The following is a 22,348-nucleotide window of genomic DNA, read 5'->3' as shown; positions in this document are numbered from 1 at the left end:
AGATATTTGGGAAGAAGTAATTACAAGAAGGGCGAAAGTGAGTGGAGAGAGAGCACAATTAAGAGGTATTTTGGTAATTAATTTGAGAAAAGGTACGTAATTTAGTACTTGAAGCACGGACACCTTTGTCCCTTTCCTAAAAGGAAACATCTTCATCTTCTTTCCCAAATCTCTCTCCATTGTCCGGACGCAGTGATGTGATTAGATTTACGCGTAAGAAGATAAGTAGGTGCATGAGATTTGTGTATGAATTGTACGTTTTCATGCAACTTCCAAGAAGAAACATTAGTCGCTGTATCATGCATGTACGTACCTACATAGTTTTTATTTTCGAAAAGGATAAAACATAAAAGGGGGGAAAAAAAGTGAAGGAGATGTTCCTAATATAATTTATATACTATTTCATTCATTTTTAATATTTTATTATACTCGATTATGTTTAGAAAGTACTAATACAAAAATCGGGACATGAGGAAACGTGGTATATATACTTTTAGATATTCGAGGGGTACGTGCAACAGAGTTCTGATCATTGGAAAATAGTAATACACTAAAAAGGGTCTAACGCAATTTACCTTCTTGTGATATTGTAAATGAACAAATTACCTCCTATGAAAAAATAATAGCAATTTAACTTTTTTATATTTTTTAAAATGACTTTTTAAGAACACATAGGGGATAAATTGCTGCATCTTTAAAAACAAAGGGAGGTAAATTGCTATTTTTTCTTTATAATGGTGTAATTTGCTTACTTGTTATATCACAAGGGAGTTGCTTTCATTTTTCCCACACTAAAAAACTCCTAAAATGGGGAAAAACAGGGCGATCCCTGAATTTTTGAAAGAATTACAATATGACTCTTTGATACAGCAAATAGTGAGCTTCTTATTTAAAAATTCAGAATTGCTATTTCTATATTCGCGGAATTTAAGGTCCAAACATAAGATAAAGTTGGTTTATTATGTCTTTTTTGGAGGTTCGTATGAACCCGGATTTCTGGTGAAACTAACAAAAATCTTAGTGTATATAATTTGTTGATAGGGCAGTTTTTGTCTGAAAGTTGTAAGAAAGTTCAGAGCTGTTTCCTGAACAGCACTCCAACACGCATTTGGGCAAAGCCAAAAAAGTTGACAAGATGAATGTCATAAGCGAAGTAGACGATAAAATAGAAAGCAAAATGGAATTTTTATTTGAGAGGTAATTAACTAAGGAAATGACAATCAAATTGTGATGTGACTGATGTATATGTGTCAAGTACAAGTGATATTGAACAGTGTGAGCGTGGCTTTACTTCATCAAGGGGTTTAGTACAATAGACCCCCTTTTTTTTTTTTTTAATGAAAATATTAGTTGATAAATAATTCATATGAAAAAAATACAAGAGTGACGTGATTTTCTAAATTATTTATTTATTTATTTATTGATAGAAAGAAAACTCCCTTAATTTAGAAAAAAAAAAAAGGTGACTTGGCTCTTTCACACGAAAGCAGAGAGCATTTTTTGGTTTGGAAGAAGGACCAGAGTTGATTTGAAAAAGTAGTAAACTTCTTGTCTAAATGTTCAAGGGTTGTGTTGTTTAAGGATATTTTGTGGGATAAAATGCACTTAACCCCTTCATTAATTGGAAGGATTTGGAGCTGAAGAGCCTAATTTGTAATATTAATTCAGATAATTATCTAGAGTTTTCTTTAAAATCAAAATACTTGTTACATAGAGTATCAATAAATTGAGAAACGATTGAGAAAAATCAATAATTTTGATTATGATATTTGGAGTCTCAATCAAGTAGAATCTGCACTACAAAAAAATTGAGAGACAATTTCAATTTTTTATCCCAATTTAAGCATTAACTCAATTTTGATATTCTATGCTCTGACCTTATTAATTTTGGTGCCGATCAAATCGTTTCTTGATATCATCAAAATCGATCATTGTTGTTAGTTGTCCATCTAAATTAATAGAGATGAATTGTTTTAGAGTGAAAAACAGGTGGCCGGAAGGTAAGAATAAAAGATCAAATTTGCATCCTTGTACATGCATGTAGGAGAGAGGATTGAGGAAGCTGAATTGAAGGAAAAATAGCCAAAATTGAGATAAATGAGGAGAAATCAAGTTCCATTTTTCTCAAATTAGAGTACCAATTCGTCTAGTGAGAATGTTTTTACATGGAAAAAGTTATACTGTGAGTGCAGAATCGAACTTCCTTTAAAGACTCATTGGACCAAAATGAATACGAGAAGACGACTTCGGACATGATTAATTACACGGGTAAGTCTCAATCTTCTTGCATCCTTATTTTGTGTTGGTAATAATACATATGAATTATTCAATTTTTGGTTTTAAACGAGAGAGCAACTGACCTTCTAGTCAGAGGGCAGGAGCGGGCGGGGGAGCTAACACGAAGGGTAGGAGCGGGCGAGGGAGCTAACGTGAAGGGCTCTTGCTTTCTTCACCTCACAAAATATGACATGTGGGAGCTTTCTCGCTTTTTTCCGACAGAACTAATTATGATGATTTTATACGATGAAAGCTTGAAAGTTGAATCAAGAAATTGCAAAAGCAGATGAAAGTTGTTGGAAAATAAAATTAATAATTTGAGAAAGAAAATCGTTATCACGATTAAATGACAAAAAGAAAAAAATTTGAATCTTAAATACATATATTTTACAATTTTCATGTTGCTACTTAAAAAAAAATGTTCAATTTTTTTTTTCAAAAAATTAATAAAAATGTCAAAATTTTCATGCGTGGGGCCCATAGATTACGGGCCTGCATGGAGATTTCATTATCATGGAAATGTCGTTTGGGTAGCAACAAAAAATTGCTACGTCGATTATTACATCCATTCCTCCGAATTAGTAATTCCCTCCTCTTTAATTTTGAGCCACACCATTGCTCAATTTGCATTAGTTATAGGAATAATATACTTACATTTTTTTATATATACCTATTTACATAAATTATTTTTTATTTTTTATATAATTATAAAAATCAAGACATCAGCCAAAAAACAAGGGTAAGTTGTGTAATATTAATGACGTTTTTGGGAGTATATGTGTATATTTTCAAAAAGTAATGTTGGTTTGTATAAATAATGTTGACGTTTTTTTGTGGATGTATATACAATTTTTCTAAAAGTAGGGATAATTTGTATAAATAGACCATAGTCTATGAAATGTAAATGTAATAATCTCTTGATTATATGATATACCACTCTATCCGTATTGGATTTTTTATTTCAAATCTGATTGCATTGTTTTTTTTATTAAACATATACACGATATATTATAATTTTTTTTTATTTAAACAAAATACATAGTATCATTTGTATATATATAATGTGCATATATTAAAAAGAATAAACAATATAATATAATTTGAAATAAAAAATCCAATCCACCACTCTAGACAGAGAAGAGGGTTACAGACAGTTTTCCCTACCACAGAAATTCAAGATTATAAATTAATTGTAACGATTAAATAAAAGCCTCAAATTGGGGGTGTTGTCATATGATTTGTAATGTGCAATAATTTATAATTATTTAAACAAAATCAGAACAAATTAATTAGGATAAATTACAATAAGCTCTATTGAAATTTATATAATATAAAATATCTTCCATTATTAAAAATTATCATTATCCCTGATATTTAATAAGATTATGTAATTTTTTAAGGCCAAGTTAAATTTTCTTTTACAGTATTTTTTTAGACAAAAATAGACAGGTGGATGGAAAATTTTAAAAATTGTAAAAAAATATCGACCTAGTCCATAGAAAAGTTTCACATTTTTTTAAAAAATATATAAAATCATGATTTAGAGTCCATAAGGATATTTTGATCAGTTTATCACAAAAATATATGAAAATGTAACAGATTCTAATATATTGACTAGTTGTCGGAAGACTATTAAAATCAAGAATATTGATATTTTTTAAAATAATAAAAAAATATTTATAATTATATCAATAAGTAGTTTCTAGTTAATCTAATTAATTATTATGAATTTAAAGTCTCTTGACCTTACAATTTGCTGTGGTGATTTGTCGTAGGCTGCAACTAGTCAACTTCTACAAGATTGTCGCCTAGTAGAGAATAAGGTTAAATGCAGTGGGGCCCTTGTTAAAATATTAATAAATAAAATATCTCTTTAGAAAAAAATAATAATTACAACCTATTTTTATTTTTTATTCTTTATTTTTTTTAAAAAAAGGCAACACAACCGTCTGACGAGAAAGGTACTGAATTTATTTTTTTAAAAGTTTATGGGGTTCAAAGATTTTTTTTTTTTTGTATTTGTTTTGAATTTTTGTAATTTAATATTTTTATAAGCGATATAATAAATTAATCCTTGGAGAATTATATATCGTATATGAAATATTAAAAGTATACTTTGTTGATACAGAACAAGGCAGAGATATTTTGTAAAGTTTTGGATAGGTAGAATCGCAGGTAAAATGTTTAAATTGTATGGTTTGGCGGTGGAATTTCAAACGATCATAACTTTTTATTGGGGAGGAGTTATGGAACGATCTAACTATCATTTTGATTGTGTTCTCGAGGAGAACACAACAATTTCGCGAGGGGAAACTGTTCGTCGTGAAATTCCATTGTTTCGACCACCGTTCGGGCATTTCTTTGAATTTTCTATTTTTCAGTCGATTTTAGTTAATTTTCAATTTTTAGTTATCTTTTGGGCTTGTTATTTTATCAAAATTATGATTAAGGGATGAGATGGTAATGTGTCATAATTCTTCCCGTCCCACCATTGATAACGTTATAAGTACTTATTTTTGGTTATTATAATGGGATAAATTTTCTAATTTATTTCTACAAAATTTAATTTCAATTCATGCTCAAATAAAAATTCTTCATTTTAAAGTAGCTACGAATTAATTAACATCAAATATTAATTAAAAAACACGTCCACATTTTAAACATCAGAGGTATAGTTGGAGCATGATCCAATTAATTTTAGGATTAAAAAGATTTTTCCTCTTTAAATTATAGTCGTTTTTGTACTTTGCCATCTTTTTTTCTTTTCTTTTTGTTGTTGTTTCAATTTGCCATACTAAGGACACAAATTTTACATGTTACACCTCAAACTACTTTTCGATAGAATTTTTCACCAAAAAATGATTATATACGATATTCTACCATTAATATTTTTATTGATCCAATCGCAAATTTGTGTCCCAAAATTGCGTCTGTCATTTCCGACATGATTTCCAATGGGTAGAGACGGCAAGAAGGAAATGTTCGCAAAGCTGTTGGAAAAGTTTTCCACCAATCACAAGGTGTTGCAACTTGCAACGTCTCTCCTCCATCGCCAAAACACTGTTGGAATTTGCGGACAACATAACAATTGCGACATTTTTTTCTGACTGTCATCAACAAGACTTACTTTGTGACATTTTCTTGCGAAGATATGACCATCGCAAATTTGGGTTCTCTATATACACAATGACGTCATCCGTCACAGGGCCGTCTTAAATTCAATCGCTAATTGCGACAGATTTTTAACCGTCACAATAAAATGCTTTTTTTTTAGTGCTTCGTCTATAACTTAATGACGTTGATTTCCGTGCATGATTATAATTTATAATATTAAGAATTTAAATTTCACCAATATAAAAATTACTGTTTTATTTTTAAAATAGTTATATATTAACTATAATAATAGTTATTAATTAATTATAATCATCAAGAATTGAAATCATGAGGCGAAGATAATCGATTTACTTAAACCAAGAAGAAGAAGAAAACACCAATATTATGGTAAGAAAGCATATTAAGAAACACATTCAAGATCCTTCCACAAAAGTTGCATTCTTGCAACCTTATCTACTCCAACAATTTTCTTGCAATTATCCCATCTTAAGTGGATTCATCTAAGCCATGAGATCCTGTTTCTATATATCAAATATCTATAATAATAATAACACATTGCACTATACTAGGTCAAAATTAATAATATGTGCTCAAACTTTTAATTCAAAATTAAAACTTCAATGCTATATTTGAATAGATAGATTTGAAGTTATGAATTTTAAATCCCTAATAACAAATTATTAAAATTTATTTTGAATCGATGAATTTAAAGTTAAAGATTTAAATCTATAATAATAAATTTATTTGACTCGTTCAAATACTCCGATGCTCAAAGAATTTCAATTCTTGAATTCCCATTTTAAATTATATTTCGTAATGCGTAATGGATATCAAATCATTTAATATTAAGTCTTTTGAAATCCTTCCTCGAAATTCATTCTACAAATCCGAATCATTCTATATATCCAAACAGAACTTTGAATTTACTGGATAATTCTAAATGACAAATAATTTTAAGTTTTTTAATTCTAAATTTCGTGAGTAGTAATAGATATTATATATGAAATCATTTGAAATTTTTCGTTCAAATCCAAATATAGTTTGTTCGTCCAAAAAACAATAGTGTATATTTATGAAAATTTTAGTGAGGGGTCACACGAATGTTCCGCAACCAAAGATTCTCCCAAAAGCAATATAATGCCTGCAAAAGAGACAAAGAGTTAAGGCCAAGTAGGGAAGGTTCTCGATAAAGGCTCTCCGACTCTCAAGTTAGCGACCAGGATAGGTTCTCAAAAAGAGAATAGAATAATATGGGTAGTAAATGTTGTACCTGAATGAGGGAGAGCCAATACTTATAATAATTGCTGCTAATTTAATTATCTAATTTCACGTTCACTTTTGATTTATAAGATGATGTATCGAGTATAGTTGTATGTAGATATTAGTTTTGATAGCAACATACAATGTCTCTATTAAGGAAACTGTCATTCAAGGCTAGATCTTGAGGACTTAATCTGATTGTGTTAATACGAAGATCTCAACAAGAAACAAATCCTCTGAATTTGTTTGAAATTTTTTGAGTCCATCATTATTATCAATGAACTATGATTTATAAAATACTAATAAATTTTTTTTTTTATATATAAAGCTATTTAACATGATTTGGACCAAAGACAACATAAATGAATTTGGTGGTGGTTGTAAAAATGGCATGATGAGAGCCACAAGCAACCCCTTTTTCTCAGAATTATGTCTTCCCTTTACCACCATTTCACCAGCCTCTTCTGGGCTCCGAATGAAAACCCTCTCTCTCTCTCTCATTATATATATATATATATATATATATATTGTTGTGTATATATTGATTTGACATAAGCATTGGCATCTTTTCTCTTTCACTGGTCTCTTTCTATCTGATGGTGTCTCCATGACAACCGGCACAAATCTTAATGCACTGTTCAATATGATCCTATTTTTTATTTTCCCATTTCAATTAATAATTTCATTATTTAGTTTTAACTGGCAAAAGGGTTTTAATAAGAGAGGTTATTTTTCTTATATTTATTTTTATTTTTATGTATTTTTTTGTAATTTTGATATTTTTGACTAACATGTACCTAAAAAATAATAATAAATTTGGGATAGAACTGATGAATAATCTAATATGGTAATTATGAGGAGTCCAATTATTAGATGAGGGTGCATTGTAATGTCATGTCATTTCATCTCATTTCGAGAAAAAAAAAGAAGATAAAATGAGTTTGGTTGAAACGGGACTTTTAATTAGTATGTAATTCACACATTATGAGATAAAAGCCACAATTAAAAAAAAAAAAGTAAAAATAGGTGATAAAAAAAGTGGTAAATTTTATATTATTCCTAATTATAATTAGTGATAAGAATTTTTATTTACAATGATAATGAATTTCAGAATTGTAATATTGACTATTATTTTATAAAAGTTGTTATTTATAAAAATTAGTGATAAAAATTTACGTATAAAGCTGTTAAAAGCAATCAGTGACAACCTATCGAGAATAAAGGATAATTTTTATTGTATTTTGTTGTTATTATAGACGTATCAGTCATTATTTATAGGAACAATTTTATTTACAAATTTTGTTATTAGTAATTATAACGATAAGATCAAAAGTGTTGTCACTTACTACATATTTTAAGTGATAATAGTAAAATTATTATTCAATATTTTGTTATTAATAGTATATTTTATTATAGTAAATATAATAATAATAATCTGAAAAATACCATTCAAATTTAGAATGATTTATTTGGAGAGTACGTTACCATACCATTGGTGCCCGCTTGATCCTCAACAATGTCATTTTCAACTTAAATATATTTGTGGGATGATTGTTTATTATAATTATAGGTAAATTTTATATGATTTAAGAAATTATATTAATATTTTTAATATTTAATTTTATTTAATAAATAATTTTTTTATTAATTAAAATACATTAAATTTATTAATATTAACAAAAAGAATGAAATGAATATTCATTTTTATCGTTGATTAATTTATACTAATTTATTGTAAGTCAAATAATTTTATTTTCATTAGTTAATGTATGTGAGGATGTATATTTTCATCCTTGTATGAGTAATTTGGTTTGAAAAAAATCATTTGTCCTGGAATATATTAGTAATAAATCAATCGAGATTAAATATGAATTTCTATTTAATACTATTTATCATAGTTAGAGAAACCAATGCGAAAATTTAAATTTTAACCACAACTAATCAATATTCCTTATGATTTTGCCTGTGGTCAAAATATTTTCAATAGTTGTTTGTTGTAGCAAATATTTTGGTCACTTGTAGAAACAACGATTAATAGTCATCCTGTGCTGTCGTTAAGTAGCATCTGCCACGTTTATTTATTTTTTATTTTTAACTATAGTAATTAACTGTAGTGAAAAATGTATATTTCTTCTAGTGTTATAATCGATTTATTTAGAGAGAAAAAAGGGCAAATTATATCTACACTGCTTGAGGTAGGTTTAATTATGCAAATAACCTTTGTATTTTGCAAAATTACAAGTTCGTCCAATGAGGTTACAATTGCAATTACAAATACACGTCTTATTTAGGAATGTATTTGTAATTTTATTTTAGGAAGATATTTTTACAATTAGACTTAACCTTGAGAAGTGTCAATGTAATTTGTATTTAAATATTGAAGAAAAAAGAAACTTATGATAAGAAAAAAAAAATTCCGTCATAGAAAAGAAACGTGGAGTGGTATGATCCAAAAAATATATATATATTATAATTGTAAGTTTAGTAAAAATATAAAAGTTGTAACAAAAATAAACATAAAGAAGTTTGCAGAGAGAGAAATATGGGGTAGTGGGTGAGAGAAAAAAATTATAAACTTGACGAGACTATTAAAAAATTTTAAAGTTACTATTCTGACCAAATTTGATTTTAAGGAAAGAAATTAATTTAGGGGTAAATTTGGGTATTAAAAAAAATTAATACAATAAAAAGAATTCTTTTACAATAGTATAGATTGTAAATTCTGTACGAATGTATTCAGATATATTGTTTTATAATTTAAAAAATTTCTCAATTAAGGCCAAAAATAGTTGAAATTTGCTAAAAAGACAAAAAATGTGCACATTTAACTGGGAGAACTTATTTGACAATTTTATCAAATTTTGATTCCTCAACGTGCGAAATATTTTAAATTAGAGAACAAATTATCAAAATAAATTCATATAAGATAAAGTAGTCGTTTCTTATACTTATAGAACTAAAATTACAAGTTTACCTACCACGTACACAACCCTTGAGGAGATCACGAACTAACACTTAATCCAGGTGCCAGAACTCTAGAAATTTATGGGAATGAAAAATATTATAGAAATACTTGCTCAAATAAACACATCAAATGCCCTCTTAATATAGTTCTATAAATATAATCCGTTATATAAAAATAATGGTACTAATAAATCATATCATAAAATATTGTAATTAAAAATGACCATCAATAGAAATCATGAAATGATTAATGCTATAAATAATTAAAAAAAATTGCAAAACTTATTTCCAACAAAAATAAACAGGAATTGAGTGATTTAATTTTGACTGACATTCGTTCAAAATAGGCCAAAAAAAAAAAAGTGATAAAATGAAGAAACTTAGTGTGTTTTTCTTTTTAAATGAAAAAATAAAAATATTTAAGTGTTAGAAGAAGGAAAAATTGTCGGGAAGGAAAAAAGCAAACTGATTCACTGAATTAAAGGGGAAGGAAAAATTGTGCAGAAGCGTATGCGGACTGATTCACTGAATTAAAGGGGAAGGAAAAAAGCAAACTGACAATTCAACTGTGGATTAACTGTTCACTATAAATTATGGCATGCACTTGTCTCAAACATCTAACCTTCACAATCTTTAATAGCCCCCACCTCCCACATCTTTCTCTCTCTCAAATTACATATAATGTCTATGAGAGAGAGATAGAGATCGAGGTTAAGGACTTTGGTAATTTCACAAATAAATTATATTCACATCGCTTCAGGTTAAATCTAAATACACAAACATTCCATGTCATTTTCACAATTGGAATTATACCCGTTTAGGTTGTAGTTATAATTGGGGGGAATAACACTTTCCATCCCGTAATATAGGGTCTTTTCATTTTTTATCCTATTGGTTACGGGAATATCACTTTTGATTTCGTAATTTTTAAAAAGTAGTACTTTTGGTCCCATAAATTTTTCTTTAGATATTATAAAGGAAAATACCATGTGCTTAGCATGTGGTCATTAATACATTTACACTTTTGATCCCATTGATTACACGACTATTATTTTTTATTCCATAATTTTAAAAAAATAGCACTTTCAGTCCCACACACTCAACAATCATGTTGTTTTTTTCATTAAATATCTAAAAAAAAGGTGATCGGTGTGGGACGAAAAAAAAACTAAAAAAAAAATATCAATGTAATTTACCCTAATTTCTATAATAACTTCACTATGCACGAATTACTTGTATGGATCACCTCATTTATGAAAAGAAAATTACTCATATGAGACCTAGTCAACCTATGTGACCTTTTTGTGATCAAGTAACATATTCAACTAGTTGTACGTAGCACATTCGATGCATGTGCATAAAAAAATTAAAATATTATTTAGTAATTTTTTTGTTATAGAAAATGATAATATAAAAATAATTACAATTAAATAAATAAATAATTTTAAAAGAAAATATTTGGAGCGGAAAAAAAAAATGAACTAGGAGTAAATAACTATTTAAAAAAATAAATTTTGCTACTCGTAGATAGCAGGGAAAAAGTGAAAATTAGTGGGTGGGAAAAAAATAGAATAAAAAAAATTAGAAAAATACTAAAAAGATGCTCTCCCTTAATATATAATATATATAAATAATAATTAATTATAATTTCATAATAATTATTAATCATTATTTCAATAGACGAGCTCAAACTATTAGTTACGGCTAAGAATGATAACAAAGATAGAATTTACACTATCGTTGTTGCATATGTTATAAAATCGTGTCTTCATAGTCAACCTAGTCTATGTTGTAATAATATTTATGTTTTAGTACACTTTGAATTGAATGTATTAAAAAACAAAATGAAGTGACAACTCTTTCTAGAAAAACAGAAAAAGATAACCTCATATTAAATGGCTATACATTAAACGAGGGACTGTGTAATGTAAAGAGCACGTTCAAACTCCACAAAATGATTAAAACATCAAGTAATGATTAAAATAACTAAATATTTTGAAAAATTCACACACTCTTTACTTGACGAGTACCACACAAACCCAATATACCGTACCATTTGGTCATTCTTAGGTCAACAAGTTGTATACGTTGAGTCGTGCAATTTGGTTCTACGATAAATATGTAGTCTGAATAATGATATCACATTTACTAGTATTCTCGAACTATTCTCATGCCAACTTCACTAAGTTTTGCATAAGAGATTTTCAAATTATCCCTACTCGGTACAGTTCTCATTGCTCTCTTTGTGAATACAGGTACACAAGGACAAAATAATCGATCTGAAATTGAGTTGAAAGGATCTAAACATAAAGTAATTAAAACTGACTCAAATTTCATGTCAGTGTGTATGAGAGAGAAAGCTGTGCATATATAATTGTATCACTACAAGAATATAACATTTAATCATAGTTGATTGTCATTGTTAATAATAAATAGTTAGAGACTACGACCATGCAACGATGTTGACTGTGGTTTTTGTTAAAGTGACTAAAAACTAAGTAAATGTTTATCATGGCTCTTAGCGACGGCAAACTAATTTTTTTATGATGAAAAAATTAACCTTTTGCATGTTTTTTACTTAATCGTAATTAAAAATAGTTGTTTACCATGATTTTATTACAGCAAATAATAATATTTTCTTCTAGTGTATTCCCATCGCCCTTTGTGAAAGCATATACTCAAGGATGAAAAATGGATCTAAAATTGAGTTGAAGGACCTAAAATACAAAATTATTGGACCTTATTTGAAATTGATATTAGTGTGTGTGTGTGTGTGTGAGAGAGAGAGAGAGAGAGAGAGTGAGAGATGATAGGGCAGTCAAATACTGTGGAGTAACTTAAACTGCATGAAAGAGTAGTTAAAAGAGGATAGAAATAGACATTAGCAAAAGTTTTAGATGTCCTCTTCTCACTCCCACTGCTTATATAAACCTCACCTCCACTCATTGTACCAGACCCACAATCACAATTCTTCTTCTGATCATCATCATCAACTCTTCCCCCAAATCCCCAAAGACATCAAACTCCAAACATGGCAGCCTTTTCATCATCATCATTTCAGCCTTTCCTTCTAGACTCATCACTCTTCCTCCCCACCCCCTCCCCCAACATCACTAAGATGCCTCAACTCCTTGAGGACCCAACCAACATTCCAGCCCCTCAGTTCCTACACACCAATGAGGCTTCTGCCATCACAAACAAGAACAGTGTGGATTCCTCTTCAATCCTTACTCATGATGACAACACTACTCCTCACCAACTCTCTCACACCTTGCCCAAGAAGAGGAAATGCAAGCACCCCTCCTCTCCAAATTCTGCCCAATCTAAGGTTTCAACACTACACATACCTATATTTTTTTCTAGGCCTATATATAGTCCTTGTGAAAATAATACTATGAGACAAAAAAGAAAAAGGGCATGCAACCCTTAAATTTTTAGAAAAAGGGCAACAATTCCTCTCAAGTGTTTGATATATGTGACAGGATAAAAGACAAGTGAAAGAAAAGAAGCAGAAGAAAGTGAAAGATGATGATGATGATGAAGAAAAGAGCAAATCCAAAGGTGAAAAGAAAGGAGGAGGGAGAGGAGAAGCTCCAACAGGCTACATCCATGTCAGGGCCAGGAGGGGTCAGGCAACAGATAGCCACAGCCTTGCTGAGAGGGTACCTACCTTCTCATCACCCTCATTGTCGTTGTCCTTGTCTTTGTTACGCCTACCAATCATTCATTCAAATACAATTTACTTCATTTTTAGAAATTGATGAGTACTAAATTATTTAATTTTTGGAAAAAATTTAATTTTCAGGTGAGGCGGGAGAGGATAAGTGAGAGACTGAAGCTGCTACAAGCCCTTGTTCCTGGTTGTGACAAGGTCAATTTTGTCTTAAAATCATTTGACTTGTTTTTGTTAATGTTGTTTGTTTATAGTATGTTTTTGTTTTCGAAAAAAATAATCTAATTTGCTGACAGCTTCATGTGGGGCTTGAACGACAAACAGGTTACTGGAAAGGCCCTGATGTTGGATGAAATTATCAACTATGTTCAATCCCTCCAAAATCAAGTTGAGGTAATTATTTAATTCTTTTTCCTAATTAATATACCTTTCTTTTTTTAAAATTAAATTTCTCTCAATATATTGCAGTTTCTCTCTATGAAGCTCGCTTCTTTGAATCCCATTTTTTACGACTTTGGCGTGGACTTACAGTCGATTATGGTCCGATCTGATCAGGTATATTATATATTCATAAAACTAGGAATTAATAATTATAATATTAAGCATCGAATTTATTTATTTATTTTAATGTGTTTGAATTTCTATTTTTATTAAAAATATTAAATTTGCATGCAGGAGTTGGGTAACTTGGCATCACCATTGCCAAGCATGCAAGAATGCAACCCCACAACAGGAATCATCAACAACTATCCACCCCTGCAAAATTCTGCTTCTAATTCTATCCTCTTCCAAGAAGCCCAAATTCCCCAGGTAAGGGTAAATTACATCAATATCCCTAAAATCAGGTTTAATTATATAAACACTTATTATCTTTTACAAAATTATAAACAAATTCCCTACTATTATCATTATAATTACACGTACGTACACCCCTTACTCAGGAACAAAGTTTTACAAGTATACCTAATTACATCAACACCCCCACTCCCGCCAGGCGTATATTTGCACGTAATATTGCAAATGATATATGGAGGTGTTTGTGTAATTTAATTTATAATCTAAGGGTGTTGATGAAATTTACTCTATTTTGGGATAATTATAAATAATAAAGGATAATTTGAAGTGTATATATCATATTTATTATCTGCCTAACAAGGACAAATATATATAAAAAAAAAAAAAATCATTTGCAGGGAAGTAGAGATGAGAGGTTGTGGGAAGTGGAGGAGCATAGACAAAAAATTATGAACCAGTCAGCATTCAGCAACAGCTTGTTTTCCTTCCATTAATATAGATTCGTTGTTGCAGCTTCTGCCCTACAAACATCCATCACCTGGTTACCACTCTTTCACTCTCTCAATTAATAAATATTATATATTCTACATTACTCTCTTATAATTAATTAATTAATCATTTAAAAAAATAAAAATTAATGATCTTTTATTTTCATGTGATGTCTGCTGAAATTTTTATGGGCGAAAAATTGAAGTTGGAGCGAAAATTATAAGTTTAGTTGCAGTAAAATTGGAAATATTTGCAAATAAAATTAAAGTATTTGATTGTTATGGCTACAATTTTAATAGTTATGGGCCAAAATTATGGTAGATAATTTTTATTGACCATAGTTAAATAAAATCGATGCAAAAATATAAATTTTTTACCAAAAAAAAGGTATTTGACATGGCTAAGAGTTATGGTAAAAATATTTACTATAACTAAATATTTTAGCCACCCTCGCAGATACTACAACCAATAGTAATTGTATAACTTTGGTTAATAACTATTTTCTATAACTGTTTGTTTTTAAAATGAATATTCCAGTTGACATCATGAATTATGTGGATTATTCGAAATGGGTCAATTCCAGCTGGAGTTAAGTACAACCCTAATGTGTTTATACATGTTTAGGACAAGTGGTGGGCGACTGTCCCCACCTGTCACCCTATCTCGTCTTTTCATGTCGACGACCGTTAATTATATTTAGATTTTTTTAAAAATATAAAATTATATTTTTTTAAAAAAATTTAAAATTATATTTACATTCCCTTTGAAAGTTCGTTATTTACATTTGATTCTCATTTATTATGATTTGGTAAAAAATACTTACATTAGCAAAATATTACAATTTTTTTTCATGTTTTTCCATTATTTAATTTTTTCATATAATAATTTTATACTTATAGGATAAGAAATGTAATAATATTAACTTTACGCCATATACAGATATTATATTTATCTCTTTATAAGTATAAGATTATGCATGAGAATGTTAAATAAGGGGCAAAATTAAAATTTTATGTAATTTTTTTTTGTAAGTCAGTATTTGCTGTTCAAATCCTAACAGGAGATGGTCAGGTGTAACCAGATAATTTTTGGAGGGGTATAAATATAATTTCAATACTTTTTTTTAATAAAAAGTGTGATTTTATATTTTTAAAAAAGATCTACGTCTAATTATCCCTATATGTAAAATTCCGTGTACCCAATTCTTGTAACTAATAATTATGGCACGTAATTTACCATAAAATTCATAATGAATCCTCTTACAACGATGTAACGTTTGTTTCCATATCAACATTTCCAGAGTGTAAGGAATTGCAGGAAGCGATGGGCATAAATTCCTAGTGCAGGCTGCTCGAGATTCCAACTCCGAATTTGATGTGATGAACACTAATAATGCCCAGTGAATATGGTGAATAAAGGGCTCTCATATATGAATCAAATTTCAGGTGGATATCGCGTGATGGAAATGCGACTTCAGATCTACAGACCAAACAGATCTTTATTTGATCCTTTGTTCCTCTCACGTTTGACTCACAAATGTCGCAGAACAAATTCCTCCACCCCCACCCGAAAAAAAAAATGCTTGTAGTGATTTAAGACTTAGGCAGTAGGTAGTCGAAAAATGTCTAATATATATATTATTACCATTTAATATTGTATGATTTTTTTTATTAGTGAATTTTCAGTCTTATTGTTATCATTTTTAATTTTTTTTTTGGCAATAATACGTTATTTCAGTTAATTCTGCAATTGAATTTTTTCTTGCTTGCTTACTTGCTTTAATTTTATTTTTATTTTTGGTAAATTACGTTGATACTTTTTGAGGCTAAATTTAATTACATAAATATTATATGTTATTTGCAAAATTACAAATACTGTATCCCGACTTTAAAGTTGTAATTGTAATTACAAGTATGTTGTTGCATACTCAGTTATGAAATTTTTTGCAAACTCCCTCCTTGACATACAATACCTATCTGTCTGTGATACATGGACACATACACGATACGATATGAATATATGACAACTTTAAGTTTGTCTGCAATTGAATTTTTTCCTGCTAGCTCACTTGCTTATTGTTTTTAGGGTAAATTACATTGACACATTTTAAAGTTAAGTTTAATTATAAAAATATTATATGCTATTTGTAAAATACAAATACAGTACCCCGGTCTTAAGGTTGTAATTGTAAGTATTCAGTTGCGAAATTTTACACAGACACCCTTTCTGAGATACAATACATTATCTGTTGATGATACATGGACATGGACACGATACGATACGGACATGGTGTCACATAAAATTTTAAAAAAAATAGGACACGACATGACACTGACACGACTATGTAAGATATTTTTTTCTTTCTCAATTTTTCATAAAATTAAAATATGCAATACGAAAATTTTCATGACAAAACATAAAATAAACATATCTTACATCTAAATTCTTAACCAAATGTGGAGTTCAAAGATATACATAATCAATTTAAATGAAAGATTTCTAATTATAATTTAAATTAGTTAAATCATTATGACCATCTTTCAGACTTTTTAATAATTTCATCCCAAGACTTTTAGTCTTCTGGAGTAAATGAATTCTTTTTCTTTTTTATTAAGTCCAAAACTCTTCCTTTTTTCTTCAAAAAAAAAAAAAAAATCCAAAACTTTTTAAAATAAAAAAAAAATCCCAAAACATGTCACACACCCCTTGAATCCTTGTTGGACACCATGTTCTTCTTATTTCTTTTTTATTTTATATTTTTGAACACGTGAATGCTACATTTAGTACGTGTTCGAGGTGTGTTCGACACTGCATCGAATAAGCTTTTGAAATATCTGTGTATTATATCTACATATAATCTTATAAAAAATAAAAAAGTATTTGTATAATTAAATCTAATTTTAAAAAATATAAACCTAATCTAATTTAATTTTTAGTTTTGATGTGATGGATGTTTTGCAGCTTACATGACGGGTCATACGTACCTAGTTTTTCCTGTGGGGTATCTATAGATCTTTTTATGCATTGGGGAATCTTTTTAGTATTTGTCCTCATGTTTGGGTCGTTTTTATTTGGATGTAATATATATATATATATGTATTTAGTATTTCTATTTTATTTATTACATTTTTATAATAATTCAATTATTTTGGATGGAGGGAAGATATTCTATATTGCCTATTTAAATCCTATAAAAGTTGAAATTTGGAGTTTTGGCAGACCACAATTTTACGAAATCAATTATTTCAAAATTAACTTTTACAACATCAAATATTATAGAAATCAATAAATATAAATCAACTCTTTTACTATCAATTATTCAGAAGCTAACCAAAATCATGAAAGATATTCTGATTATAATTAAAAATAATAGCAAATGTTAATTAATTAATACGTGCACTGATTGTAGAAAGTTGGAACAACATACTCGAATAACACTCTCAGATGAAAAGAAGAGAAGCTAATTTTCTCGATAATATTCACCCCAATTTATTCAAAACTATCCGATTTTTAAATAAAAACGAAAGATATATTGTTGCCGCAAATTTGCAACAACCTTTGTGATGATTTTTGCAACAACATTTTCTCTGGTCGAACTCTCACAAAATTTATTGATGAATATTATGATAAACTTATTATCCTAAACTTTTGTCACTCTCTTACTATGAACATTGGGATGATTTTTGCTGAATGGGACTGTTTAGTTTAAATCGATCGAAACTTTCATCTCAAATTGCAACAATTATTGTACATAGCTCATTTTTTAATCACAATTAAATAATTTCTTCTGTGATGTACTGCCAAAAAAGAACAAGTTTCAGAATGAATTACATTATTTATTAATCGATATTTTAATACAATTAAAAGAAAAAGTTCACATATATATATGTATGTATGTATATGCACATTAAGCTAATCCAATTAAATTAGATTTTGGACAATTGAATATGGGTGGCAGATGAGTCGAGCTCGGCAAATTAGCTCGATTAATCTTCGAGCTCGATCCAATGTATTTCTGTTCAAAAGTTCGGGAGCCTTTTTCTAGTTTTTTAATATTTTTTATTTTTAAGTATTTTTATATATTTAACCACACATATAATTGCATATCAAGTTTATAAATAAAATATTTACGATATATTAGAATTATATTCAAGCAATATCTCATATTTTAATTTTATATCATCACAAAAGTATGGTATTTCAATATCTATCTAAAAGCAAGCATAATTAATTATTGATTTTTTAAAGTATCTCATAGTTAAGAAAATTAAGAACATATTTTTATTAAAAATAATTTGAGCTTGTCAATCTAACATAATAAATAAATATTAAAATAATAATTATTTTAGTTATAAAAAAATAAAAAAAACTCAAGATCGACCCTGAATTTTTTGTCGAGTCCAACTCAAACTTGGCTCGTTTACACCCAATAATAAAAGTTAATTAAATAATCTGTTGAGCAAGCCAAAATTGGAAAAACTGCTCCAATATTTTGGCAATACTCATGGAGACATGACATGTGAGATATATATATAACTATTTTAATTCCTAACTACTATAATTCACAATTAAATTAAATATATATGTCCCCTAGGGAACAAGGTGACAAAGAAAATGCATACCCAGACCTACCCAAACCCCAATCTAACTCATTAATATCAGTCAATTTTTAAATAATTATTATCTCCTAATTCCAAGAGCTTTTGAATAAAATGATTAATATTTAATTGATCAAAACATACATAAATAAATAAATTGAATAGAATATTTATCCTTGATTTGAGTTAGCAGCTATTCTTGAATTGGATTTGAGTGGGCTATGCTGCTCCTAACAATTTTTTAACTTTGCCAAAAGAGAAAGAACAGACAAATCAATCCCACAAATTCAATTTATTTAATTCATGATATGTATTATTGGAACAATTAATTGATGATATGTATTTTTCCACCACTTGCCCCAACCAAAAGTGCAACTCCCATAGCACCACATTTTAATATTAATTTCTCTATGTTTTCTTCATATATTCATACACATTGATGTGAAATCATGCATACCCACTCTCAAACCACACAAATATCCTGCAATTTTACTTTAAATACTAAATCAGTAATATTCAATGGATTACACACAAATGAGTCTAATTAATTTCAACTCTATAGAGTATCAAATAATTTAATTTAGAATTCACGATGGTAGGTTTAAGTACACAAATATTATCTAATTTTTATAAAATTACAATTACACCCCTACTTTATAAAATTTAACGGCAAATTTTTATCCTAACACCCCTCCATTAATGGAGTGTACCCGTAAATTTATAAAAAAGTATAAAATATTTATATTTAAATTTAATTTTAAAAAGTATTGATATAATTTAATTTTTAATTTTATGTTAATTTATAATACTCTCTCTCTCTATATATACCCTCTAGGGGGCAGGATAAGTATTAGACACGGACTGAACATTATTATATGTTAGATATATAACAAGTCTGGACCTGTATACTATTAATAGTCATGACATGCTTGCTTCTAGAGACATCATTAATTTCTCCACTTTTTTGTAATTACTATAATTGGTGATGATAATGTATTATATATATGCATCATAATTTGGATGTGACATGCCTATGTATATATGTGCAGTCCTATACTCTTCACTTTTCATCGCTGCACTTAATTTGTGCCACGCCAAGTTTCTAGAGCTATATATATATATATATATATTATAATATATAATGTGGGTTATATCTTATGAAGTTCGACATTTTTATAAATTATTTAAGATTTTCAGATAATTTCTGGATCTATTTTTCTAATTATTATGGCCCGGCTTTAGTGCATTCTAATCATAACTTGTATGGATTTATCGTGATTATTGAATCATTATGATGTCTATGATTTATAGAAAATCGTACAGTTGGGATAAATTTATAAATAATGATTTTTACATAGCAAGTACAGTTTTTGCTATACTTTAATATTCGGGGGTACCATTAAAAAAGATCAGTTTTATTTTTGGTACCACATATTTTGCAAGTTCGGATTTTGGTACCATTAAAACCAAAAAATGAACATTTTTTGTACCAACTTAACAGCAGAGCCCATGTGCACCTTAACGGTCGTCAACCCCACAATTTTAGCGGGAAAAGTCATGTGAGGCTGAGAAAAAAGAGGAAAAAATGGTCTTCCAACATTCCTTTGTGTTTTCATCATTTAATTTTATAAAGTAGCATTTTGGTCCTACATCTTTTTAATTTTAGTAATTTTAGTCCTTTTCCGTCAAGAGTTCACCCTTGTCGGGGAAAATGCATGTACCTCTCATATGAAATTTTAAAATTGGCCCTTTTGTTCCTATTGTTCTATTTCTGTCAGCACTTTTTGTCATTTAACTTTTTAAGGTAGCATTTTGACTTTGCATCAGTTTAATTTTTGTAATTTCAATTATTTTTTTGCAGAAATACACCCTTCTCGCTGGTGGAGGTAGATTCCAATGAACAAAATTACATAATTAAAAAATACAAACCAAAATATTAACCTAGAAAGTTGATGAACAAAAATGCCAACTAATTTTTTCGTCTGGCATATAAATATATATAGTGATGGAAGTCATTGGAAATCACATAATAATTATTGCGAGGAATTAAGGGGTCTACCAATTTTTCACTTATGTCAGAAGATAAGCCAATGTGTTTATTAGTTGAGGAGTGCTTAGGTTCAGGCATGTGTGTCCTCCTTTTGATGTCATGATGGGACTTCCATTTTGCAGTCTATGAACCACACACATGATGCCACTTGGTAGAGGTTGGGGTTATTAGACTATTCTAGTTCAATGGGGGTACATTCTGTTTAGCCAAAATTATAATTTTGGTCCGTATTGTTGGTATTTTTGATCCTGCATCTTATTTAATTTATCTATTTTAGTCCTTTTTCAATGAATTTAGTTCTAAACATCTCTCATTTGATTTTGTTTTGATAAATTTAGTCTGTATTAATAATTTTAGTTCCCTTTACACTGTAATGAATTTCATTTTTAATCATATAACTATAAGTTATTAGAATCAAAATTATCAATACAGGACTAAATTTGCCCAGGAAAGAACCAAATGTGATATGTTCAATTACTAAATTCATAATTTTGTAATTTTTGCTTATGACAGTAGTTTCCATCGAAACCTGCACAAAACGAGTGCAGTTGTAAACAAAGAATTTTTGAAGGAGGTACAAATATTATTTCGAAAGTTTTTTTTAGAAAGAAAATGTGATTTATATTTTTAAAAAGAGAATATACATAAAAAAAAAAAAAAACGAAATGCTTATTAATTCCATTGGTACGTAGTTTTACAACAGAGAGATGATGGGATCTGTGATCATGGATCCACATCCTTCCTTTCATGAAAGATCTATATTATTAATTGTGTGTGGAAGAAATTCGTATTCTCCATTCTCTTGTCTTTTTCCTGTATTAATTACTTTACTCCATCTTCTCCACCTTGTCATTTTCACAACACAGTCACACACACACTCATATGTCTGTGTGTATTTTATGTGTACGTATGTATATATATATATATACACACATCACGCATATATAACAAATACTACAAGACAAATACCAAACTTCGATCAGACCCCTCAAACCAGATTTTCTTTAATTTGCCCACTCAATTCACACACACACACACACACACACACACACACACTTAGTACTGGATTATGTATTTAAAACAACTGAAGCAATTTTGTTATGTCTGTGTGTGTGTGTGTGTGTGTCT

At 28.7% G+C, this 22,348-nt stretch overlaps 1 protein-coding gene across 1 annotated transcript; it reads left to right on the top strand.

The window, feature by feature from the left end:
• LOC105158180 (transcription factor bHLH137) lies at positions 12,535-16,151 on the top strand. The gene is made up of 8 exons (XM_011074831.2): positions 12,535-12,943; positions 13,098-13,277; positions 13,421-13,486; positions 13,613-13,681; positions 13,757-13,843; positions 13,964-14,098; positions 14,482-14,624; positions 15,873-16,151. The coding sequence occupies exons 1-7, from the start codon at positions 12,647-12,649 to the stop codon at positions 14,575-14,577; spliced, it is 930 nt and encodes a 309-aa protein (XP_011073133.1). The 5' UTR covers positions 12,535-12,646; the 3' UTR covers positions 14,578-14,624; positions 15,873-16,151.

The sequence above is a fragment of the Sesamum indicum genome, linkage group LG3 (assembly GCF_000512975.1).
Source record: "Sesamum indicum cultivar Zhongzhi No. 13 linkage group LG3, S_indicum_v1.0, whole genome shotgun sequence".
In the NCBI taxonomy this organism is placed as follows: Eukaryota; Viridiplantae; Streptophyta; class Magnoliopsida; order Lamiales; family Pedaliaceae; genus Sesamum; species Sesamum indicum.
This window is presented reverse-complemented; position numbering and strand designations above follow the sequence as displayed.

Coding starts and splice junctions, on each gene's coding strand:
- LOC105158180 (XM_011074831.2), top strand. CDS start 12,647: ATGGCAGCCTTTTCATCATCATCATTTCAGCCTTTCCTTCTAGACTCA. Junction 13,682..13,756: donor CCCTCCAAAATCAAGTTGAG/GTAATTATTTAA, acceptor AATATATTGCAG/TTTCTCTCTATGAAGCTCGC. Junction 14,099..14,481: donor AAGAAGCCCAAATTCCCCAG/GTAAGGGTAAAT, acceptor AATCATTTGCAG/GGAAGTAGAGATGAGAGGTT.